The sequence below is a fragment of the Rhinichthys klamathensis genome, unplaced genomic scaffold (genome assembly GCF_029890125.1).
Source record: "Rhinichthys klamathensis goyatoka isolate OS25496 unplaced genomic scaffold, OSU_Roscu_1.1 h1tg000310l_1, whole genome shotgun sequence".
Lineage (NCBI taxonomy): Eukaryota > Metazoa > Chordata > Actinopteri > Cypriniformes > Leuciscidae > Rhinichthys > Rhinichthys klamathensis.
Genome location: NW_026606828.1, coordinates 313,716 through 340,957, shown reverse-complemented (window position 1 = coordinate 340,957; position 27,242 = coordinate 313,716). Strand labels below are relative to the sequence as shown.

The 27,242-nt window shown below is 38.9% G+C and overlaps 1 protein-coding gene across 1 annotated transcript; it reads left to right on the top strand.

Annotated features, from left to right (window-relative positions):
* Positions 1 to 463: 463 nt before the first annotated feature.
* On the top strand, positions 464 to 26,600 carry hcn4l (hyperpolarization activated cyclic nucleotide-gated potassium channel 4l). Its single transcript, XM_056271050.1, has 8 exons — positions 464 to 1,516; positions 10,563 to 10,986; positions 13,034 to 13,195; positions 15,335 to 15,553; positions 19,660 to 19,806; positions 19,920 to 20,160; positions 23,323 to 23,487; positions 24,134 to 26,600. Exons 1-8 carry the CDS (start codon positions 876 to 878, stop codon positions 25,699 to 25,701), a joined length of 3,567 nt encoding a protein of 1,188 aa, XP_056127025.1. The 5' UTR covers positions 464 to 875; the 3' UTR covers positions 25,702 to 26,600.
* The last annotated feature ends 642 nt before the right edge of the window (positions 26,601 to 27,242 follow it).

The window sequence follows — 27,242 nt, the reverse complement described above, 5'->3', positions numbered from 1 at the left end:
AATTTTTTGGTGATCTGAAGACATTTTTTAATTAACACTAAAGTCCATTTTATCATATTTGTTGTGTTGTGTGAATAATGTGTTTTGTCGCTTTACGTCCGATACTGAAACGTTTGAAAAAGCTGTTGAATTGCGTGAATAATTATGTGAAACAAATACATACTTTTTTGTTTGGACTTCTTCGTTAAGACATCTGATAAACAACACCTACTGTTAGCATGGAACAATACCAAATTCTTTTCCATAAGCTTCATGATAGCCTACACTGAATGACGTAAAACGTTACTTTTGCCATTCAAATTTTTTTATGTTATTGTTTGGCGAAAATACACATAAGCAAATCATTTGCTGAAGACAGGCAATGTCATGCCATGTTTTTGTGTGTGTGTGTGTGTGTGTGTGTGTGTGTGTTTATGTTTTTTTTTTTTTTTTTTTTTTTTTTGCAACACCCTTAACAGTCTGTTTCGGTGGTGCGTGCTTATTTGCTGTCTGCGCTTCTATGGCAACGTAATAGATTATCCATCCCCATGCACGTTACCACATCTGAACTGGACATCTTTTGCACATTGGATTACTGATGTGTCAATGGCCGGGGGCTTCGTAAGTGCTGTTTCAAGAGTAGTTTGAAAAGGAGGGTGCTATATGATTTGTCATTGAGACGCGCGTCAAATTGTTTCCCGTTCAGACACGTCCGTCTGTCTTCCCGCATCCAGTGTGCGCGCTTTGATTCTGCGCTCTCGGGATCAGTGTCTAGTATTACAGATGCAGCGGGATGCATATATGTGCATTCATATTTTTTACGACCTATTTTCCTGCCTCCGTCTCTTCTCAGATGATACCGACTGTCATTGTTTCTGTTAAGGTGGTCGATCACAATGCATCCTTCCATGCGCAAACGACTCTATAGCTTGCCACATCAGTTTGGATACAAGGGTGCTATGACTCGAGACGGTGAAGACAGCGACAAGGACACTCGGAGGAAAAGTGTCAAGATGAAGCATCTTCCCTCCACGGGGAGCTCTAAAGGTGTTAGCGAGGCCAAGAGCGGAGACGCGGAGACCGATGTGGGGAGACCCTTCAGAACCAACGTGAACGGGGACTGCCGGAGGTTCAGGGGCAGCCTCTCTTCCATCACCAGCCGACATGCTTCAGACGCGGATCTGGCGGAGCAGAGGCGCCTCATCGGGGATGCGAGCCCTGAGGATGAAGGTCCCTTGGAGCACACCGGACCTGGGGAGAGCCAGGGCGCGCAGGGCGGTCGCGGCGACGGGGCACAGCAGGCGCCCTCTGAAGAACAGTCGACTTTCGTAAAGTTGGAGGGTATCGATCAGATCCTGCCGGACGATGAGAGGTTGTACCAGGCGGGCTTTATGCACAGGCAGTTTGGAGCGATGCTTCAACCGGGAGTCAACAAGTTCTCGCTTCGAATGTTCGGGAGCGAGAAGGCAGTGGAGCGCGAGCAAGAACGGGTCAAATCTGCAGGCTTTTGGATCATTCACCCATACAGTGACTTCAGGTAATCCACTGTCAAATTATTGTCTGTGCAAATGTTCCCACTGCCATCAGGCCCCTAGCAAGGAGCTCTCCAAAATTAAAGTGATTTCGTGGTTTGCTCACATGTCTGAGCAGATTAAATACATCTCCTTTTAATGTATTTCATAATAGTTTTGTTTTCTAAAACGTCTTTCTGTGTCCTTGAGCTTGCTGAGGATATTAAAATCAGGCCCATGCTGCTGCCTTCACTTGGTCATATTCACCTCTTTCCTGTTGGAATGACATTGATACCATCCACATTGCCAGAACACAAAATGCAAGGGCAAACGGTGTCACCAACACCACCTCCTGTCTCCGTGCCTATGAGTTTTTGAGATTGTTTTGGCACTCGTTGTGTGAAACTTTCACTGCACCAATCACAGTAGTGAGCTGTCCCTAATCTCTCACTTTACTGCATTGAAATAAGTCACAATCATATTTAGATTTGTGTTGTTCTCGTGCAACGCTGCTGTTTTCACTCAAACAGAGTTGTCCGTTCTGCACAGTCCGGGAAATAGGGTGATCAAAATGGGTTAACATGACGACAGGCATTATTGGGAGCAAACATCAGAGAGGATTACGACAACACAATTTATTTAATGGCACTCTGGTCGGTGAGGGCTGAACGGTCTTAGTTGGAGGGGGCAGTAACAGTCAGGTATAGCTGAAATGGACCACATGGCCTTCGCACAGCCAGGGCGGCGTGTAAGCCGAGCAGTTGTGTGCTCCTAATGAGATATTGCCACATTGTTTTGGATATCAGTTGAAATTAAAGATGTAAGTCAGGGTTGTGCTGCAGTAGTGATGCGAAGTTGGATTTTGGCTACGTCTCCATTAATCCGGATAGATTTGAAAACAGAGTTTTCGTTTCAGAAGGTGGATTTTGAATCAACAGCTTCATCAGAAATGAAAATTCTGCCATCATTTAATCACCCTCATGTCGTCCCAAACCTGTACGATTTCTTCTTCACAGAAGAAGATATTTTTTTAACAACTGCTTTTGTTCATACAATGAAAGTCAATGGGGTCCAAACAAAACCATTTTTTGATTTGTTTGGACACCATTGACTTTGTATGGACTTTGTATGAATCTTCCTTTCTGTCCCATATAAGTCATACGGGTTTGGAACAACACGAGGGTGAGACATTGATAACAGAATTTTCATTCTGTTCATTTTGTTTGCATTTATTTAACCCTAAAACACATCACAATGCAATGCGTAATTCAGAATATGAGTAAAACAAACACCTGTGAAAAATCAATACAAAAAATTCCTTATTAACACAGTACATTGGGATCTATTTTTATGGATTTTTCCTAGAGTGTTTCTCTTTAACGTCAGTGGCATTTGGACTTGCAAAACCATCCAAAATGCATGTCGTCTGACTGAAAACTCTTGAAAATATAGTTTTTTTTTTTTTTTTGCAGCTACGCCACAAGAACCATTTTTCTATTCTTAAAAGACCCACTCTTTTCTTAGTGTGAAGACATTTTTAATAATCTGAAGAACCATTTCTTTATAAAGATCCTTTTGTGCAATGGTGAGGTTCCATGGATGTCAGAGGCTCTTCGTGAAACCATCAACGCCGGGAATTAAAAAAACGTTATTTTTAAGAGAAATGTTAATTCAGCGAGACCTGTTGTGTACCAAAAAAGAAAAACACAGCAGCAGGTGATTTGTAAAGAATCACCTGTCACAAGAGGTAACGTCCTTAGTCGTTTGGCATTTTCAGGTGTCATCTTCACATTTGCCCTTGTCTCCTTCCTCTTGCGCTTGCTACATCCCTCTCTCCTCGTGCTCTCTGACCTTCCTCCCCTCAGCACTGTTTGGGAAGGGGACGGGCGATGCAGGGAGTTCCATTTGCTGATTGCATCACCTGGTTGATGCAGAAAATGAGAAGAGAGTGTCAGAATGTAGCGGGAGGCTGTTGAGAGGGGGTGGAAGGTTAGCGTCAGTGTTCAAGGGTTTCTGGAATAAGGGAAGCAAAGAGACGTGCTTTTTTAATGAATCACCACAGAGCAGCTCTGTTCTGCAGTGCATTTGGAAAGCGTAGGAAATATAATTTTCTGCTGAACAATATGGTGCATCACATCATTTCTCCATTAGCTTCATTGGAGAATGAAAGCACTGCTCTCTCACAAGAGATAAAAAAAATTCCTCCGTCACGACTCATCTTAAGAGAACTAACAGAGCAAACACTTTTTTTTTAAATTATGCACTAAATATATTACTGCATTAGATGTGGATTTCTGTGCTCAAAAGATTCATATGTGTTTCTTCAACATCGTGCACTTATGTGTCCCAGAGGTTGATTTTTTTTAAAAGCTAATATATATATATACAGTATATAAACAACATATCATATCTTACAACTATTTCAAGAACTATTTCAAGGACAGAAAATGTCAAATATAATACCATTTTTTTCTGATCTTTGTCCAATTGTCAGGTTTTATTTTTTCTTATCTCTGGCCTTTAATTGGCTAAGAAATTAAATGCAATGAACAATAACCAATAATTTGTATTCTATAATATTTAAAAAAAAAAATGAAAATTCACCCTCTATACTCACCCTCAAGTTGTTCCAAACCTGTATGAATTTCTTTCTTCTGCTGAACACAAAAAATATTTTGAAGAATATGGGTAACCAAACAGTTGCTGGACCCCATATGGAAAAAAATACTATGGAAGTCAACTGTTTGGTTACTAACATTCTTCAAAATATCTTCCTATAGCCAATAGCCATGTAATGTTAACATTTATTATGAAAACTTATTTGATATGCTCATGATAGCATTGTGTCTCTGTGATAAAGACATTTGGGAGTTTGTGAATTATAGGTTTGATCGTTTTAAAATACAGGAAAGGGGCCCGTTTCTTTCATCAATACAAAGTTGTCATGAAACTCTAAATGGCGCTGGCTCATAGGTCCTTAACTCAGTCTGCTACCAATCACATCATTCTCTATAGGGCACAGCTGATTGGTTTATGCTGCATCTGTAGCCAATGAGCTCTCTGCTCAACTTTCAAATACTTGTCAGCATTTGCTGTAGCAGTTGCAGTGCGTTTTCAGGAAACCCTCCACCTCCCCAGCTCCACCTGTATAGATCTGCTACAGGTAATTCATGTACGCTATATTGTACAGCAGCAGCAGCTTGTCTTACTTGCTCACAGCAGTGTGTCTGTGTGTGTATTTACAGTAGCAAGTCCTGTACTTGCTCTGCAGCAGCAGCAATAATCAACAGCAGAAGCGTAAAATATCTATTCCGCCAAGACCATTCATATCAACATATCCATTAGCATGCCAATACACTCAGAGAGTTGCCATGACAGAACTAAAGTGAGTGTAGGTCTGGGTTGAGTTCACTTTCACAAGGCCATAAGTGGCCATAGTTGAAGAAACACCCTTTAGGCTATCTGTATCCATTTTACTCTTTTGCATGACGGCTGCATGACAGCCACCCAAGTGAATCATGGCTTGCATAAACCTATTATTATGTACCCAACACATTAGCTTTCTGCAGGGAACTCCAGCGGCCAGAGCGACTGGTTGAGCTCTGGTGCAGAGCGTTCGGGATGATGGCTAGATCTGGTGAGTAGAGTTGACACAGATTCCACAGAGAGATCATCACAATTGGAGGGATGGGGATTGGGAAAGACAATTAGGACTCATAATATGCTAAGCAGCAACAGATAGAGAGAAGGAGAATGGAGAGTGTATTTTTGGCAGATTGTAACAGAAAGCTGATTATTGGAAAGGCTTTTGTTTGGATGAAATGTGTTCCCACTGCTGTCATTTAACAGTGACTCTCATCTGTTAGTTGATTTTTAGCCTAAATAGGGTTGTTTAAGCTTTGATTCCCCTTCATTTTGAAGTCGTATGGATCTTTATGTAACACAAACAATGAAACAATGCTAGACCTTTTCACAGAGCATTGCTTGCAAATGACATTGAAGACTGCCTCTTGTGGTTTCTGGTCGTTTATAGTGTATGTTCTTATTTGATATATCCCTTGTTCACACATGGGAATTGAGAAAAGAGAATAATGTCTATAATGTGGTTACAGCGATACTAAAGTTGGATATTTCCAATACAGTAACAGTGTGAGTGGACAACTGCATATTCATGTTGCAAATAGGCAGGCAGTGCAAAGGCTAATATACACATGATGGAAGCTTACAGGATATAATATAATCCTGATTAAGTGGACCAAGAAAATACTGTGATGTGATGTGATATGAAATGAAGAGATTATACCAACTAATTGGTAGGTCCAGGCAGAATCTGTTTGTTGTTGTTGTTCTTCCTTCCAATTTCCGTGCTTATTTTGTGGAAAAAATTGGGTTTAAACATGGAGAAATATATTATTTATTAAAATATTTCATTACCAAACGCTTAAATACAGCATAGTGTCTTATTGAAAACTATAAATATAACATTTTATAGGAATTATTATAATGTAGTTTTGTATTCAGATTTAAAAAATATATGTTTGGAATAGTTTTAACTAAATTTGTATTAATCATTTTATATAAGTGTTATGTCCTCCTTTGTTTTGCATTCAAGGACTCTTATGTTAAAGTGTATTATCTGTTCCTATTGTTTTGCTGTTTCACTTCCTGTGTTTAGTTTCTGTTTGCTTTTGTTTGCATTGCTGCCTTGTTTATCTTCATGGTTACTCTTGTTTATTTTCATAGTGATTGATTAGCCTCACCTGTTCCTAGTTAGCCTCTTGTTATCCTGTGTATATATACCCCTGTGTTTCAGAAGTCTGTTGTCAGTTGAAGTCTGCATCCGAAATCGCATACTTCCCCACAATATAGTTGGCGAAAAACAATATGTGGCAAAAGAAGTATGTTTAATTTCACAGTATTCATAAAAGAGTAGGCAAAAAGTAACCGGATGACCTTCTTTTTTCCGGCGAGATTCTGAAGTTTGCCTACGATGGACACTTTACTATCCCATGAGGCCATCGGAGAGGATTTATGAATAACAGTGAAGTGACACAACAGATGCTGGTAGGTCACATGATAATGACAGCATGGCGAATGTAGTGAGTCCAGATTACATTCATACTACACACATTCATTCTATGAACATACTTTTTTAGCGGTCGTGAATTACTTGTTCAAAATAAGTTACTACTCCAGAGAGTATGTGATTTTGGACGCAGCCGTAGTCTTTACCTCCCTGTTGAAAAGCTGTTACGTTTGTCTTCTTCTACCTTGTCTGAATGTGTTTCTTGTTTGGACTTTTGCCTGGTTTGGATGATCTTCGTTGTGTTTGTTTAAATAAAACGGCTGTAATTCGGTCCTTGCCGCACTTCTTCCTTCCACATCCGTAACATTTATTTATTTTATTTGATATAAATGTATGTTTTGTTAAATCATTTAATCACTACATTTATATAGTTTTAAAACTTGTTACGGTATTGGTACATCACATTTAGTTCTTGCATGTGTATGGTACACAGTTCAGCACATGTTGCTGTATTACTTATTCTTTTTGCCTACTGACTGCTTTGACCACTGGAGCATCTGTCCAAGGCTAAATGTCAATGGCAAATCCTTTATAATCTGAAAACTGTCTGAGAATAATCTGGCAGATTTAGTGACACTTCCTATAGATGGTTTGTTCTTGTTTAATCTCCCCCAAAGCTCATTTCAAGCAATGTAAAATAGAGCCATGCAACGCTGAAGTGCAGAAGTAGTATTTTTCCATTTGATTAAACCCAGATTTTAGATTACTTAAATGTAGGTATTTAACATACATGTGATTATAGTATTATCTTGCCAGAGAAGCAGCATATAATATTAGCTTAATTCTTTTTTCAGATACTTCATTTGTTCTATTCTAAGTGCCATCTGATTTATTTAAAAACTCCATGAAATAGATTTACAGGCAAAGCACAGTTTTTGTTGCTGTGTGGATGCACAGTGTTTCCTATTAAAACAGTAAGTTTGAGTGAGATGTATCATAAGGCTTTTATTTTATTTTTTTGCACTTAATTAAAGGCAGCAACTTTTTTTTACAATCAACTTGGATGTTTAAGTAATTTCAATTTAAATTGCATTATACTGACTTAACTTATTTTGATGAGTTAAAGCAATATAAAAACATATGTTGTCATAACTTATTGATCATATAATTTTTTACAGTGGGCCAGTCATTGGGAGAATTTAATTGGACAAATCTGTGTAGTGCAGGATGAGCATTTTTCATATATTTGTTTACATATATTTTGTACATGTTTTGTACAAGAACCCAGCTAATAAAAGTATTTTCTAGAACATTTAGCTAATGTTATGAAAACATTATGTCTGAATGTTCCCTGAACGTTCAAAACGTTATTTTAATTTTATTTTAAAACTTATTTTTTTCTTGGTTATGCGAATGTTAAGGAAACATTCTATTTTATAATTTTGCACAAATTATGGGAGCATTATTTTTGAATGTTCTTTAAATGTTCTGAAACAAGTAGTAACATTAATAAAAATGTTAGATGAACTAAAATGTTCCCTGAACGATGTACAAATAACATGTTTGTGCAAACATTATTAGAGGCCACATAACATTGAACAAACATTCTATTAACATTACTGGATGAACATTTTTATCATAACTTTGAGAGAAAAAAATTAGATTTTATATACTTTTACCATATGGAGTACTAGACTAAAATCTATCAAAACCCCATTTTTTTTTTTTTTTTTAACAGACACATAACTATCTGTGAAACAAAATGTAGCTTTATTTATGCGTTTATGGTTATTTACATTAATGTGATTGCTGAAAAGTAACCTTCAGTCATGATCTGATACTGTGTGAGATCACGGTTAATCTGCTTTTCGCAAGCGATTTGTCACTGAAGAAAACATTGTGAGCTATTTATACACAAATATAAGGGCCAAGTCTAAAATCGAACCGAATGTTTTTTTTCTTGTCTGTGGTGTCAAACAACACCTAATCCCACTGGACAACTCTGAAATGCTGAGAGCCTCGTTCTCTCATTGCAATCTATACCGAGCTGGACGGTTTACCAACCCTCTGTGTGATCGATTCCTGCTTAATTACAACTCCGCAGCAAAAGACTGGAATTTATTAACCAACTATATAGCTCTCTACCACGGTATAAATGAAGAAGGCTAATCAACGACTTCAGTTTGTGTTGTATATCAAATGATGTAAAAGAATATTAGCACAGGGGGAAAAGAGGCAGGCAAATACTGTAAAATATCATGAAATATTAGAAGCAACCCAAAAAAGACAATTTTTTGTATGTATAGGCCAATGGGGTAATTATGCTGCGTTCAGCAATTATGGTGGCTTATTTTTGTGTAAATGTTTCACCCAGCAGATCTTTTATTGATGAAATGGCGGTCTTGCCAGAGGAGGTCTCCTGGATGTCTTCCAGCCACTTTCATTTACATGCGTACGACACATCCATTTACCAAACAGGGAACTCATCCATAAATGAGAAGTAATAGCCCAACCAGACAGCCAGCCATTTCCAGCGTCAGTCAGTCATGAGCGTGTGCTCATGAAGCGTTCTCAAGGAATCCTGAGTACGGTTTTTAGATTAGTGTTTGTGATTGCTAACATCATAATACTTATTTTGAGGAAATGATGGTAGACGATTAGATCTATGCATTTGGCAGATGCATTTACCCAAAGCCACTAACAGTGCTTTCAAGGCATGCGTCTCATCAATTATTCCCTGGCGCATCAGTTAAACTACAGAGCTACATGCTTTCCAGTTCTGTCTGAGCTTCCTAGGGGGTTTAAGCGCGTAGCCAAAACGTTCGAAGTGGGAGGGTATAACTCGTGAACAGAATGAAATATTTTCACCAAACTCGGCGCACCTATGTAAGAGCTCATTCTGTGGTTGCGTTGAAAACAAGGGGGTAATCCACCAGCCGGAAACTGAAGTCTCCCCGGGGGCCGCCATTGGCTAACAAGCCTTCACCTGCTGTTAGCATCCCATTGACTCCCATTCATTTTTGCGTCACTTTGACAGCGAATAATTTTACATCTGACGCGTTTAAAGACTCCATTTGTCCATTGTTTATTTCTAAAGAAACACTACAATGTATAAAAGGCTCGATTACCTTGTATCTTACGTTATGGCCCCGTAGAAGCCGTTTTTGTAAAAATAGGCTAACGATTGCGTCATAACACGCGACTCTCTGTCGCACTCCCGTATAGACAGAAGTAGAAGCTTGCGCGCAATCGGGGGGACGTGGAGGCATAAAGTCAAGGGAGAAGCCCATAGAGTGTCATAAAGTTGCTCCTGCTGCTAGCTCATGGACTGCTAATACTCACGAACTCCGGCTCTGCAAGATTCGGAAGGGAATGATTCAGATTCCTCTTGGCACAGCTACTAGAAGACGTACAAGTTGCTCACGCCACATCTACGTCGTCAAGCTCAGTTTGAGCCTGCGCAGTGCGCTTGGCAATCAGGAAGTGAGTGCTTCTAATTGACTTCACTTTTCTCCGTTGAAGTCTATGGGGTCGCTGTGTCCATTTCTTTTACTGTCTATGGTTGAAAAGGACACGGCGACTGGCCAATAGGTGGCTCTATAACAGGAAAAAACAGGACAACGGCTAAAACTACTTCATCGCTAGTCCGATTGACTTGAAAATTGACACGCCGTGTCTTTGTCCGAGCTGCCATAATTGTATATGCGTACATTGACGTATGTCAAAAAACATGTCAACCACCATCGCCCAATGAATTACTGTTAACTGTTAAACAACTTTAAATCCATATATTTCCTGTATAGGCTGTAAATGCCCATTTCCATCTATGATTGAGATGGTTACAGGCTTGCTAAATAAAACATAATATATTTTTACGCATGTGCTTAAAGTCCTCAATCTGCTTGAACCCCGACAATTGCTGCTCGCAGCTATATTTGTAATTTATAATCTTTAATTGCCTTTAATCGGGAATGGCTCCAAAGGTAATTTTAGACTCTTCTGTTTCGAAGTCATTAAATAAACACTTTGTCTTTTATGGCCTCTAGGTTCTACTGGGACCTGATCATGCTCCTCTTGATGGTGGGCAACTTGATCATCATCCCCGTAGGCATCACCTTCTTTAAAGATGAACACACCCCCGCCTGGATAGTCTTTAACGTGGTCTCTGATACATTCTTCCTGGTTGACTTGGTGCTGAACTTCCGCACCGGGATCGTCAAGGAAGACAGCACGGAAATCATCCTGGACCCTCAGCAGATCAAGGTGAAGTACCTTCGGAGCTGGTTCGCTGTGGATTTCATCTCTTCCATCCCTGTGGATTACATCTTCCTCATTGTGGAGACACGAATCGACTCGGACTTCTACAAGACGGCACGAGCGTTGAGGATTGTGCGTTTCACTAAAATACTCAGTCTTCTCCGGCTACTGAGATTGTCCAGACTCATTAGATACATCCACCAATGGGAGGAGGTAAGATACACTTGTGTAGACTTTTAGATTGTAACATCTATCACAAATAAACACCTTTTCTTGTGTCTTGTAAATGTTGAAAAGAAAATGAACTGTGATATTAATCTTGTTTGATATTCCCATACTAATAATGGAGCTAGCTGTGGTTTCTTTTGGTGGTCCTGAAGCAATATTTCTGTCAAATGAATATACTCATTTCCTAAACACAACTGTAACCATAATGTAAACCATTAAAGGAATTTTTTTGCCTTGAAATGAAAATTCTGCCATCATTTACTCACCCTCATGTTGTTCTAAAGTGATTTGGGTTGTTGAGCTCTAAAATGACAAATTATAAATAGGAGTACCAAAAATACTGCTTTATACTGCTGTTCAAAAGTTTTGGGTCAGTGAGATTTTTTTTTTTTTTTTTCTTACAAGAAATGAATACTCCAGCATAAACTATACAGCATAAATTAAATTGTTCAAGTGACAGTAAAGACATTAATAATGTTACAATTTATATTTAAAAAAATGCTGTTCTTTTGAACTTTCTATTCTTCAAAGAATTCTCTATCATGGTTTCCTCAAAAATATTTAGCACTGAGCACAACTGTTTTCCAGGGATGCGCGATATATCGGCCACCATATCGGTAGCGGGCGATATGTTAATTTTTAATGTTATCGGCCTGATAAGAACATTTTGCCGATATATTAAAGCTGATAATTAATGGATTATTCCCTTCAGCTGAAAGCTGATTTAGCTTTATCGGCCAATACATCGGTTATCGGCTTTCAAATATAAAGAATTATCGATATCGACCAAAATGTTCATATCAGTGCATCCCTACTGTTTTCAACATTGATAATAATATTAGAATGATTTCTGAAGGATCAGGTGACACTGAAGACTGGAAGAATGATGCTGAAACTTGACCATCAGAGGAATAAATTACATTTAGATTCATTTTGAATTGTAATAATATTTCACAATATTACTGTTTTTACTATATTTTGGTCAAATACATGCAGCCTTGGTGAGGATAGATGACTATGTGACACCTTTAGGTTTGGAACAACATGTTAAATGATGGCAGAAATTGTTTTGGATGGACTCTTCTTTTAATTACCCCTAAAATTAGGGGGAAATGATTGGTAACAGATAACAGTGTTGTTCAAGCCTCTAAAGGTCATTTCACCCTGTACCAACAGATGCCGACCAATGTGAACAATCACCAGATTACAGTCCCTTCTCAGACAATCCACGACCCTACAATGTTCAACTGGCGAAAACAAGAGTAACACCCTGATCTGACAAATCCCAACAAATGATCTGTTTCTGTTGGTCGGTGTCTGTCTGTGCCATGTGAATTGGCCTTAATAGTGACCTAATAAAATGGCTAATGGAAATGTTGTTCTAGGACCAACCAGTGTTGATCCAGGAACATGCCCTACTTGTTAAAATCACGGCCAGCAATAATGGACAGAAAGTCATATCAACTTCACACTCGTATCTGAAACTCAGGTTGTTTTGCCATCACGTGGATTTAGTTTTAGCTCTGCCAAAAAATAGCTGCTTCTAAATCAAGCTACAATTAACCACAATTGCAGACAGCAACGTGCTACTCAGCCTAACCATTGTTTGTCCATGGCAAAGTTAAAAGCGTGTACCATGACCCTTTAATTGCTTCGATCGCTCAACCCTATCAGCCCTCAACCTTGCGAGTTAACGGAAATCTATTGGATTTCGCACTTTAATTACCGCTATTTGGGAACACCGCTTTTTTGTCCACTGGGGGGTGGTGCATTGGTGCCGTTATGGATTGTGGGTAACATCAGCCTCTTATTTGGCCTCCCACTGATCTCCTAGGAACTATTAGTGACATTAGCAGAAGAGATACAGTACCTTATGTAATACTCCACAAGCCAAGCGTTTTGCTGCTAAAAACCAGCTTAAGGACAATGTGGCCTAGAACTGAGTGAGGATTAAATCTTAATTGTGACCCAATACGGCATATTCTAGTTCTGCCATCATGGTTGCACATCTCTGACGTCTTTTTTCCTTTAGATTTTTCACATGACCTATGACCTGGCTAGTGCCATGGTGCGCATTGTGAATCTCATTGGAATGATGTTGTTGCTGTGCCACTGGGACGGATGCTTGCAGTTCCTGGTGCCCATGCTGCAGGATTTCCCTTCAGACTGCTGGGTGGCCAAAAACAAAATGGTGGTAAGTGCGAAGGGCCCATTCGTGTTTGTTTCTCCATGTGCATTTTCCATGTGCAGAAGTTTATTCATTCCAATATCCACATTCTGTAAAAATGACCTGTATGGAACATTTTTAATTATGGAAGGCTGTTTCTGCCTCGGAGTAGAAAAATAAAAGGGTAATTGTGAGAATAAGTTTACACAGAGAAATACAAAGTTATGCCATGAAACTCTAAATGGCTCAGGGTGATAGGTACTTGACTCGATCTACTTACAATCACATCATAGGGCACAGCTGATTGGTTCCTGCTATATCAGTAGCCAATGAGCTCTCTGCTCAACTTTCAAATACTTGGTCAGCATTTGCTGTAGCAGTTTCAGAGCACTTTCAGAAACTCTTATCTCAGATCTGAGATGGAAAGTCAGATGTTGTGATGTAAAGCCACATTGTGAAACAAAGTTGCAATTACGAGAAAGTCACAATTCGCCTTTGGCTAAGCCCCGCCCCCCTTAGTTACTGTTGCTACGTCCGACAAACAAACTTCATCTGGGCTCTGGTATCAACATGGCTTATGCTGTGACAGCTCTTCCTGCTAAAATTTTATCAAACTTTTATAAAGCAGCAAATAAAGTGTCCGATAGAAGTAGGCAAAAGGGGCTGCAATATACGTTCGAAGGCTATATTTACGACATACAGGTGAAACACAAGGAACAACAAGGCATCCAAATTAGGGCAAAAGCATACCGGTCAGAGTCAAAAAATGAACCACCGCATATCCTACTAATCGAGACGGAGGCTGGGACTAACAATATCAAGGAGCAACACTGTTCATATAAAGCTGGGTAGGTCTCTATTCACTTCTATAACCGTTATTACAAAGCAAACGGACTACGCGAGTATAACGTTGGATTTATTAGCAGCGTGTGGTAGACGACACTTGTCAGGATTTGACTTCGGTTTTGAGAAGGGGAAAAAACGGACACCCCCCTCCAACCTCTCTGGGAAACGCGTATCTGTGTTACAAATGCCCCAGGCACAACATTTAACCATATTTTTGATAAAACTACGACGGTAATAGCCTGCCGAGACCAAAAATATGAGATGCCTGTGTTAAAGTCAATGGAGCGCTGTGAAAAAGTGTCGGACCTCTGTGGGAGCTCGTTCTTGGCTGCGCTGTGATTGCTCAAAAGTCAGGTTTAGATAAAGCCACATTGTGAAATATAAAACGATGAGAAATAATGTTGCTATTATGGGAAATTATGTTGCGATTACATGAAATAGTCACAAGTATGAGAAATAAATATGCAATTACGAAAAAAAAGTACAATTGTGAGAAATAGAAAGACACATTTTGTAAGATATAAAGTAATTATTATGACAAACAAGGTCAAAATTACAACACTGTAAAAAGTGATCAGTTGACTTAAAAAAGTGAGGAAACCCGTTGCCTTAAAATTGTTAGGTAAACAAACTTCATGCGTAATTGAAAAAATTAAGTTATGTGAACTTGAAAGGTCGTAATTACTTTTTCATATTATTCCTCTGGGGCGAACTGGAACTGGCTTGCATATTGAACTAATATTTATAAAAATTAATGTTTTTGACTGAAATAAGGCCAGCTGCATCATTTCCTGGACCTGCATAAGTATTTGGCCCAAAAATGCCAGGCCTGAAAAGACGAATACTGTCCACGACTGTGCTTCATTTGCATTTGTAAAACATTACCTTCTGCTTTCCTCCATCTTCTGATATCAAGAAAGCATGTGCAGCGTTCGCAATGACCCTTCTGCTAAAGGACGTGATATTTCCCTCACTCTCTCTCTCTCCCGCCTGTACTCCGGCTCCTTCTGAGTCCTGTCAGAAATATATAGAAACGGTCTCTCTTTTTTCCAGTCTAACACTGTCTTGCGCTCTTTCCCTCACATTCTGTCATTCTCAGTCTTATTTTCTCTCCTCTCCCTCTCATTGGTTCGTACCTTTGTCCCTTCACGACACGTTTTGTCCTTCTTTCACCGTCTCTCCTATTTCTTTAGCTTTCAATCACAATTGATGTCTTTCAAGCTTATAATTATATTCATGCTTTAATTTGGGTTCTTTTTTCTCTTTATCTCTTTCCTGCTCTCTCTCTGTCCATCGCTCCCTTTCTCTCTTTCCTCACAGAATGACACATGGGGTCAGCAGTACTCTTATGCCCTGTTTAAGGCCATGAGCCACATGCTGTGTATCGGGTATGGCATGTACCCTCCCGTGGGCATGACGGATGTGTGGCTGACCATCCTCAGCATGATCGTGGGCGCAACCTGCTATGCCATGTTTGTGGGCCACGCCACCGCCCTCATTCAGTCACTGGACTCCTCACGCAGGCAGTACCAGGAGAAGGTTAGTAAAAAAAGAGGAGGTGATGAAATCATTTGCCTTGAGATAAAGTGTGCTGCACTGCGATGTAAAATTGTTATCTTTTTAAGAATAATTTAATGTAGGGGAGCTTTGGGCAACTGCAACACTACATTTATTTTATTATAAATATGCTAATGACACATACTCTGCACATGCTCTGTAAAGTTTGTGAAAGAATTTGAGAAATTATACTTTTTTGATGCCCTTGCCCTTGATGCACTTGTTCAAACCCAGTTCATATCGATTTGATTTGTTCCTCAAATGTTACTAAAGCTATCGCTGTTGCTGGCATTAGCATTTTATCAAGTTAGGACCATTGTAACAGTGTTTATAGTTATAGTTTCTTAGTTGTGAATTAAATAAAAAATCAATTAAATGCATAATATTAGCTTAAACGCATCTTAAATATAAGTTAAAATGTAATATTATTAATTAAATACTATATCAATAAATAATATCCAATTGTATAAAACATGCTATATGGTTATTTATATAATTTACATATGTATATGTTCATATATTTAAATATAAAGTAAAAGTAATATATTATAATATTAATAACATAATATATGGAGTATAGGATATGGGATCAGTGAGATTTTTAAATGTTTTTTAAGGCTGCATTTAGTTGATCAAAAATACAGTAAAAACAGTTTCTATTTTAATGTGTAATTTATTCTGTTGAATTTTTAGCATCATCTCCAGTCTTCTGTCACATGATCCTTCAGAAATCAAAATACTGATTTGCTGATAAAAAAAAAAACATTCCTTATTATTAATGTTGAAAACAATTTTGCTTAGTATTTTGTGGAAACTGTGATACAATTTTTCCGGGATTCTTTGATGAATAGAAAGTTTAAAAGAAAAGCATTTATTTGAAATTTAAATATTTTGTAAAATTATAAATGTCTTTACCTCCACTTTTGATCAATTTAATGCGTCCTTGCTGAATAAAATTATTAATTTCTTTAAAAAATATCTTACTTACCCCAAACTTTGCACAGTAGTGTATATTATATTAGATTGATAGTCAGTTTTGGGGAAAGTTCATTTTAAAAGTAATGCGTTAAAATATTGCGTTACTCCCTAAAAAAAGAAACTTGCATTTCTTAGTTACTTTTTATGGAAAGTAATGTGTTACGTTACTTTTGCTTGTTTGTTTTTTAATAACAAAAATAAATAAATAAATGTTTTGCTTTATAAATAAATAAAGCAAAACAGTAGAGGGTGCAGCTCAAACAAACCATTCAACTTTCCGGCTGACATTATTGCACTTGCATTTGTAGGAGTTTTCCTTTCAGATGCAAAATTTATGGGAGGAGAGTATTTAAAGGTACAATATGTAAGATTTTTGTAATAAAATATATTTCCTGCAGTTTACAATATCCCAAAAGTTCCCAAAGAGTTTTAATCTCAGAGAAATTCTGATTTTAAATAATGGCTGTAGTTCGGTATACTTATATGAAAAAGAAACTCGGATATATTGTTGTAAATTTAAAAGTAATGCGTTACTTTACTAGTTGGCCTACTTGAAAAAAAGTAATCAGATTACTTACTCACGTTACTTGTACCAACACTGTTGATGGTGCATTTATTTTTTGGTCATATAACTATTTCTCATACCAAAGGAAATAATGTTGGTTAGCAGTTCATAAGTTATGAAGGAACATGTTACAACTGTCTCCTGTATTCGTTTTATTGTTGTGGATTATATATAGGCTACTAATGGAAAACCCCCAAAAATGCAATATTAATTGGTAAGCCAGCAATTAAGGCAGAGATCATTTTAATGAGGGTGGGCAGCTGCCGTTTCCCAGTTTGTTAAGCATTGTAAAGATTTCCCAGCAGACTAAATGTCCTCACTCCGAGATCCGAGAATGCCTTTGAAGTCCTGTTTAAAATGAGAAAAACACGGGTCTCAAATGAGTGGAGAGAAAAATGGAAAACGACGAGGGTTCGTGAGTTTTGAGCGGCGAGTCGCGGAGGCTTCTGACCTCTGCGGTGATCAATCCACGGTTTTATTGTGTCTGTAAGTGTGCTGGAGTGGTAATTGAACTGTTGTCATTTTCTATGAGAAGAAAATACAAGTGCTTTGACCTCTGCTGTGTTAAAAGATTCAAGTCAATTCAGCCCGACTGCAGTTGTCGTGGCAACTTGCATTGTTGACAGGAGCCTGTATTGATGTGCGGTTCCCTTCTGGAAAGGATACGGCTCTTTCTTTTTTGTTTTCTTGAAAGCCCAACACATGAAGGCCAACGGTTTTGATTATGGTTTCACAGTACATAATTTAGAGTTCCTCTCCACATCTGTTTGAAAGGGTTTTGAAGCTCCGCATAAACACGACCGGGAGAGAGAGAAAGATTAGGTTAGGGAGAGTTCAACAGGGATAAAAATGAGTTGTCAATTTGTCCTGTGAACTTAGCTGGCGATTTCATTACCTGCTGTATTTGGGCTTCAACACTCCGATTGGATATCTGTCCTCAGTGTCAATGCGATTACCAGCATCCATTTCCAGAAAAAGGACAAATTCCAATGACACACTTTTTTTTTTTTTTTCTCTCTCCTCGAACACCATGAGTCATGGTTGCCTTACGCTGGGATTTCTGCGGCTTCACACCCTCGCCGGGCTCCGCAGTTGGAATCTAACTGTATTGCGTGACATTATTTCCTGTTGTTTGGACTCATCCTGCTGGCTTTGTCCCCTGCCCTTGAATATGATAATAGAAGAGCCACTCGGAGAGACCAAGTGTGCCTGCGCCAGTGAGATGTTCACAGCTGACATGGCAGGAACATTAGCATGTGGTGAAGGGCACATTGGAACCTGCTACCGTCGACAGCCGAGACGGGAGTTCATGGAAGCGGGAGAGAGAAAGCAAAATGGCTAGTGACAGAACAAAGTTTATTAGAAAGGACAGCAGAGGCAGAGAGCCGTGCGGCGTAACGTCGCCGAGCCGCAGTGTTGCAGACGCTCTCTGCCAGTTTCGGAGACACAAATGAAATAACAAAGAGACAGTACAAGGGGATCGTGGGTAAAATAAACCCTATCAATACTGTACGTCCTTTCCTTGAAGTCAAAGAGACAGGCATGGAGAGAGAGACAAACAGAAAGACAATGATAAATGGGGAGATGGCCGCCGATGTGAAAACACTGCCTGGCTTTGCAAATGGAGCCTGAGAAGACTGGCGTAAATATGGAGCCCGACAGTCACACTGACCAATCTATTGTTTTGCAAGGCATTTGGTCAATATTTATTTATCAGTAGCAGTGTAGTTAGAGACAACACCTCAGGGTCTAAGGAGGGTTTAAAGTCTGTTTATACCAAACCAGAAAATCATACATGACAAGACTTAAGTACAACTGTGATCCTTTAAAAAGAAATGACAGTACCATAGTAAAGTGATGGTATCAGATGGTAATATAATAGTACCTTGACATTACCATATGCGTACTATGGTGCATATGCAAAGGATTATGATGTTTCAAAGGTGCCATAAAAAGATTTTAGTTTGTTGCTTTTTGTTTTCGTTTTGCTTTGTTTTGCTTTTTTTTCTGTTTTGTTTTGCTGTGTTTTGTTTTGATTTGCTTTGATGTGTGCTTTGTTGTTTTGCTCTGCTTTTTGTTTTGCTTCTTTCTTCTTTTTTTGTTGCTTTTGGTTTGTTTTGCTGTGTGTTTTGTTTTGCTGTGTGTTTTGCTTTGTTGTGTGTTTTGCTTTGTGTTTTGTTTTGCTGTGTGTTTTGTTTTGTATGCCAAACAAAGGTCCCATATAAATTAGATTGATAGAAAATAAATTGTAAATGAATGCAATAATTGGAAACAATAAGATTCAAATTAGATCCTATTGGATAAACTGACATTTCTCTGTTTCATCTTTTTATTTATTCATTTATTTTTATTTTAAAAAAATGTTTTAGTCTTTACTTGATTTTATTTGGTTTCATATTTGATCCCACTATTGTCCTTAAAGAATGGTTCCAAATTATCTCATTAGCATCCACATTCCTTCAGGATTTTTTTTTTACTGTTGCTAAACGTAGATAATTGTGTAATATTCAGGCTGATGAATATAGTGTATGTGTCATTTGTGCAGTACAAACAGGTGGAGCAATACATGTCCTTCCACAAACTTCCTACAGACATGCGACAGAGGATCCATGATTACTATGAGCATCGCTATCAGGGCAAGATGTTTGACGAGGAGAGCATTCTGGGAGAACTAAACGAGCCGCTCAGAGAGGTAAGTAGTAAAATACAAGACACTTGGTGTATACTTTTATTACATTTCTTGTATTCTAGTATTGAACAGACCTATCCACCTATTTTGCTATACTCTATTTTTTTTGTGTACAGGAAATCATCAGTTTTAACTGTCGAAAGCTTGTGGCCACCATGCCGTTGTTTGCCAACGCAGATCCCAACTTTGTGACCTCCATGCTAACAAAGCTACGTTTCGAGGTGTTCCAGCCAGGAGATTACATTATCAAAGAGGGGACCGTCGGAAAGAAGATGTATTTCATCCAACACGGTGTACTAACTGTCCTGACGAAGGGCAGCAAAGAGACAAAGATCTCAGACGGGTCTTACTTTGGAGGTAAGTGAACACTGATATCAGCAAGATGTTCGTGATCTGATTGGATGGTTTGATGCAACATTTACATGTTTATTAATATTTATATGATGATAGCTTTGAAATGTCGCTTGGTATGGATTCTCTTAGAAACTAATGTTGATGGAGTGGCATTTAAGTTGCAGCAAATAAGTTTGTGTTTTTATTAGAGAGGTTTTATGTGCTTAATGTTCAGGCTGGTACCACTGTGTTCTTCAGTGTTATCGGCTGGTTCTCCAAGGGAACCAAATCAATGAATGGCCATGCTTTTGGAGCCTGGGGAAATTCCTCACCCAGCATAAGTTAACCATTCATGAAATTAATTTTCCTCACAAGATTGAGGAAGGAGGGGAAGATAACCGTTTGAGTTGAGCTTTGTCATCAGAGACGGTTCGCTGCAGTTTTTCTCATTACAATTACCATTGTATGAATCCACATAGATGTGCATGTTTTCTTGTCTTGTACATTTTCTGTTTTTAATTTTTGCATTTGTTTATGTTGTCCAATGTACAATATTAAATGCCTTTCACAATTGCAAAAATGACAAACTATTTATTCACATTAAAGTTTACCTTGTATGCAAATGGTGATGAGTCTAACAAACAAATCAACATTCTCTATTTTCTGAGGAAAAATGAGGGTGATGCTAATATTTAGAAATAAATGATACACCACCTGGTCTCCGTATGCAAGCTAGCCTCTTTCCTGGCGTTCTGTGCCATTATAAACTCTATTACTGTCTCCTGTGTGATTCTGGGATCACAACTAAGTAGTTTGTGCTATCAGTGAGCTGCAGATTTAGGCAAGAAAAAAAATCTCATCATATTTTCCAAAAAAATCCTTCCCTTCTGCCCGGGCTCGTTTGAGGTCATTACATGTTCAACAAGCCGCTCATAATCTCTTTTCCCATAAACCCTGTGTGAAAGTGCAAAAAGGAAGAGGAGTCTGGATTGTGGCCTAGTACCGAGCTCACCCAGTCCCCATATGTCATTCTGTTCTGTCTCTTGTCTATCGGGTTTAGTTGAGAATGCAATGCTGGTGCAATACTGCAAACACACTGCAAAGTATACACTGTAAACTACCTACTGTTTTATTATTTCAAGAAAATTCAAGAAAAATAGAATGTGAAATAGCATGCATAACTTTAAATATATACAGTACCATTCAAAAGTTTGAGGTCAGTATGATTTTTTTTTTAAGAAATTAATATTATTATTCAGCAAGGATGCATTAAATTGATCATAAGTCACAGTTAAGACATTTAGAATGTTACAAAAGTATTTCAAATACTGTTCTTTTGAATGTTCTATTCATCAGAGAATACTGAAAAAAAAATGATCATAGTTTACCAAATATTTTAACTGTATTTAATATGAAATAAAATGTTTCTTGAGCAGCAAATCAGCCTATTAGAATGATATCTGAAGGATTATGTGACACTTTACTGGAGTAAAGATGCTGAAAATTCAGCTTTGCATCACAGGAATAAATTACATTTTAAATTATATTTTAAAAACATTATTGTAATAATATTTCACAATATTACTTTTTTTACTGTATTTTGATCAAATAAATGCAAGCTTGGTGAGCATTAGACATTGTCAAAAACGTAAAAAATATTACTGACCCTAAACTAATTGATTGATTAACTATATTTTTGCATTTCTAATCCAATTTTTCCACTTTTGTGTAAAAAAAAAATCTTAAGTTAAATCGAGAAGGAAATCACAGCAAATATCTCATGGTACTATATGATTCCTATTCATATTTCATAGTATATACAGTAAAAGAAAAGCAGTGGCGATACCTCACACCGTCGGTGTATGAGTGAGTGAGTGAGTGAATGGGTGAATGTGAGGCAAATTGTAAAGCGCTTTGGTGGCCATTGGGTCTGTGAAAGCGCTATATAAATGCATTCCATTTACCATTTACCATAATAGAGTAAAAAAAAACATGGTTTTATCATGGTAACATGTTGTCTTTGTATTTTTTGTTTCTTTATTTCTGTTTTTCCATCTTTCTCGACCCCCGTGCCCTCTCTCAGGATGTGTGTTAGTGAATGTGCGTGTTCTGATGGATTGGCTCTTGGCAGTGTGTTCTTTATGACTCTGGCCATGACGACTAGACAGAGAGAAAGAGAGTGAAATTAATCTCTACAGCCAGACCCCTCTGTCTTACCCAAACAACACCACCTCATATTTCAGGTTCTTGAATGACCAACAGCACCTCATTTATCCCCATAGTATTCTTATTCTTCAGCACCCTTCAGAAATATCAGCTGCGCAAATGCAAGCATTCAAAAATATCTTCTTAATAATCTTGAAAGTGGTATAAGCTCTTATATTTTGAATACCAATCTCTACTACTACTAACAAATCATTGAAATTAGTGTATTGAGCAATAAAACTTATAAGACCAACAGCCAAAATTAACCTAAGCACATGCTACATTGGCCATTCAGAAACCAAATGGCTAACAGTGCTTAGCGTTTTTAACTCTACATAAAAGTGTACAGAAAACCACGCACATTCACTTTTTCAGGTTTATGAAATGCTATAATCTAGTCATTGAACTTTTGGCAAAGCAGTAAACTGTATTTCTTGGGTTTGAAGGTGAGATACTGACTGGGAACACTCGATTACCACATTACTGTTGACAGTCCCCTGTGTCTTCTCCTCAAACTCCTGCTTGTCTGTCGCTTAGAAATTTCCTCTGCATTTCAAATACAGCTTTTACTCTGTGATCTGACTGGACAGATGATGGCTGAGTACAACTTTACGCTGTCAAAATTGTATTTTAATGTTCTGGGTGCAGATTAAAAAAGACCATTAAAAAAAACAGGCTCCAAGTATATAAAGTCTGAGTCACAGGAAGTATATTTAATTCATGGTTCCCGCTATTGTGAATTTATGCACATATTAATAGTGCTGAAGTGCTCTAAACATAGGCTGAAGAAACATTTCTGTTTAATGGTCAGTTAGGGGCTGGATACTAGGGTATACCCAATCATGCATTCATTTATTTACTATTCATTCATTCTATTATTTACATACATAAACATATATTGTGCATGTTCTTTCGTTGCTCTTAGGATACATGTTCTTCCTGTGTGGTTTTCATTTGCCTCATGTTGCAAAATGTCCACAGAGATCTGTTTGCTGACTCGAGGCAGAAGAACAGCCAGCGTCAGAGCGGACACATACTGTCGTCTGTACTCACTCTCTGTGGACCATTTCAACGAGGTGTTGGAGGAGTACCCTATGATGCGACGCGCCTTTGAGACCGTAGCCCTCGATCGCCTTGACCGAATAGGTGAGAGCTGTCAGTTCAACAGGCTTATGTTCTTCACAGCTGCTCTGAGATGTCCTTGAAGAGTGGATAGTTTAATAAGCGGTCACATCTTGTCCCCTGCTTTTGTCATTTTTGCAGTTCACAACCCTTTTTACGTGCATAATGTGTTGTATTATAATCTGAAACAGGATATTCAATAAGAAATTTTTTTTTTGCTAAACCAATGTTTAAATAGCTGTTTGGCTATTGGTTAACATTTATCGAACAACCCATATGGTTTAAGTCAGGGGTGTCCAAACCTGCTCCTGTATGGCCACTTTCCTGCAGAGTTTAGCTCCAACACACCTGCCTAGAAGTTTCTAGTGATCCTGAAGGCATGAACTATATATGCATCTTTCTTTGCCTTTTGACTAAGACAAGTAACTTTGATCCATTTTGATTTCATGGTGATTAATGTGGACTCATTTCCACGGATTAGCTCTGGAATTGCCAGTTAAAGTATCCAAGTACAGGTTTAAGCAATCAAAGGAACCATTCCATATTAATCACATTAAATAAACATGTTAATTTTCCCAGCCCTACATTTTCCTTCCTTTTAAAGCTTAAGTCAAACTACATTATTGAGTTTGTTATCCATGCTTTTCTGTCCTCCTTTTTGTCCTCACAGGAAAGAAAAACTCTGTCCTCCAGCACAAGGTCCAACGGGATCTTAATTCCGGAGTTCTGAACTACCAAGAAAACGAGATCATCCAGCAGATTGTGCAGCATGACAGGGATATGGCCCATTGTGCCCACCTCATGCAGACACCACCCCCAGCTCCTCACCCAGCACCGACACCATCTTCCCACACCCCCGTCATCTGGGCACCTCTTATTCAGGCTCCACTACAAGCTGCCGCAGCCACCAGTTCCGTAGCCATTGCCCTGACTCGCCACCCCCATTTGCCCCATTCCCTCTTCCGACCCCCTGTCCCGCTGCTTGGCTCGCTGAAAGACCAGCCAGGATATGTAAAAAGGTTCCCAACTGCACTTTCGGGCGCTGCTGCATTTAGTGGCTCCTCATCAACCAGCTCACAGTTCAGCTCTTGTATAGAGACCCCAATTCTGGACACACTCAGGGCCGAGAGATCATCTACCTCCACACCTCCACCACCGTCCTCCAGCTCTCTGCCATCCACCATCACAACAACTGTCACCACTACCACCTCCAGCATCACAGAGTCTTCCTTCTACCCTCATAGACCCCTTGTCTCCCACGGGTCCAAAGACTTCAGTGTTGCCCAGCTTCATTCTCAACCACAACTTCCTCAGGCCTCTTTCCCCAGCATTGCTGCATCACTTCGTGGTTTCTTCCAACAAGGAGCAGTTGGAGGAGAGGCTGTCCAGCTTTCAGTTCCCCCTACATCCACCCTTACTCCTTTGATAGCGCACTCTGTAAGTCCCATCCTGACCCAACTGCATTCAGCTCAGCCAAATCCTCAACCAACAAAACCAAGTCAAGGCTTGAATAAAGTTAAAAGGACAGCCTCCCAGTCTCCTGTAACAGAATCCCCTATCCACTCCAGGAGCATTCTTGAACAAGTCTCGGGTCCAACAAGTCCCATCTCATCCCAACAAGTCCCATCCCAGCACACTCCGATTAGTCTACAGCCAGATGTTCTTTCCCAGCTTTCCCAAGAACCATCTGCTCTTGCTTCCCTTGCACAATATGGGTCCGGAAATGTGTCCCCATGTAGCACACCTTCAGCTTGGAGTCCCACGCGCCAGAGTCCTACAGTGGAGAAGATGAGGATGTCCATGCACAGCAACCCTGCTAGCATCTCTGGATCCCAAAGCTCACTCATAACCCCTCAGACACTCTTTCCACCACCACCTCAAACAAGACAAAGGGGTGGATCTCTAGTTGACCTACCTTCACAAGACTTAACCACCATTTCCAAGTCCCTCCCCACCCCAGGACTACCTGAAAAGTCCAAGTTAGTTGGAAGAGGACCAGAACCGCCAGACTTATCCCATCACAGAGGATCGGCTTCAGGTTACTCACCTCTCCCATCGCCCCCTCCGATTATGAAACCATTTAGCTCAATACCTGGTCATGTTGTCCTATCGAGACAAACTTCCAAGTTGTCCATAACTCAGACTGGGTCCTCAGGTGGGTCACCAGCCCATGGGTCTAGTGATAGGTCCACCCCTGGGACACCAAGCTTACACCCAAAACTCCCATCGAACTTGTGAGAATGGTCTGCACCCTCCTGCAATGATTGAGCAACTTTTTTTGACATTTCTCACCAGAGAAGGAGGGTGTATGTTCATCTACTTGGATTTTTTATTGGTCCAATGACTTCCCTATTTGTTATGCCAAAAGAAGAAATGGATTAAAAACTGATAGAAAAATTAAGGTGGGACTTAAATTTGTCTTCCATGTTCTGTCAGTAATTTTTGCAATATTATTGTCTGATGATAAGACTGTATAGGGATATGCAAATTATGACTTCCAAAAAAAAGTTATTTCAAAGTAATAATTCTAAAGGATGTATGTATGTTTGTGATTGTGTGTACGTGTGAGTGTGCGATTGCTATTGTAATGTTATAATAGTGTGCTCTTTTTAAAGAAGGGAATTATGCTGGGTCAGGGAAGCAAAGCTACATTTGTCCATCGCACTTCATCAGTCACTGTGAAAGAACAGGTCTCTCCGGGCAGGTGGCACTGGCACAGATATATACAAACAGAGATGCACACAAACATTCACACATGCACAATCAAAACCTAGCCCTCAACATCCCAAGTATCTAGACCTAGTATGAACTTTCCGCTTGACCTTGACCCCATACCTCCTTGCTGACAAAGAGGTACTGCTCAGTATCTATGGCCTTTCCTTTTTGTAACAATACTGCCTTAGTGTCTGGACACCAGGGAATTACACCCTCACTTCCACAACAGAACCGAGAACATTAAGAATGTTTTGCAATCATTTTGTATGCGCTTTGTATGTGAATTTGTGCAGTACTTAAGCAATAAAACTGTATGCTTGGTTTTTGTACGTGCACAGAGGTTGATCTGTAAATTGCAGCTTTCTTCCTGTCAAACAAAACATACTGGAGGATTGTTAATGGCAGTGACACAACCAATATGACACAGTTATAAAAAAAAAGAGCCCACTGCAGTTACCAAAGCTTATGAGTTACATAAGTCATGTTAGAATTTGGTTTGTATGTTTTAACTTCCATTTGGCATCTGTTAAAATGCACATTTTGTAAAATGCAGTTAGTTTATAGGCTACCCCACAATTTGCATGAGGTTGCATATGTTTTCTGGTTGTGCAATACATGTTTTGGTTAGTATGTATTATATTTCATATCTGTTAAATTAAACATTTTTGACCATTTGAGATGCATTGCAGCAGAGGTACAGCAGACTAACATGAAAGAACTCTACTAACACAATAGTTAGCTTAGCACCTGCTACGACATGTCATATGTGGCTGGTGGTAAAAGGAGGAATAGTATTTTTCTAAGTGTCCTTCCTTTTGAGCAAAGCTTACACAGCTTGATCATGGAAATTCCCTGCTTTGTCCCAGGTTATTATATATTGTATAATTTATATGATTTTATAATACATGTCTATGTATATATCTATTTATTGTGTATGTGTTTGTTTTGTTAATCTATATATTCATAATCTATATACTGTCACCATCAGTCTACAGATACTGTCATTATGCAACACTCGGTCCTTCCACTCAATTCTGTTCCATTCTTGCAATATGCATTTGATT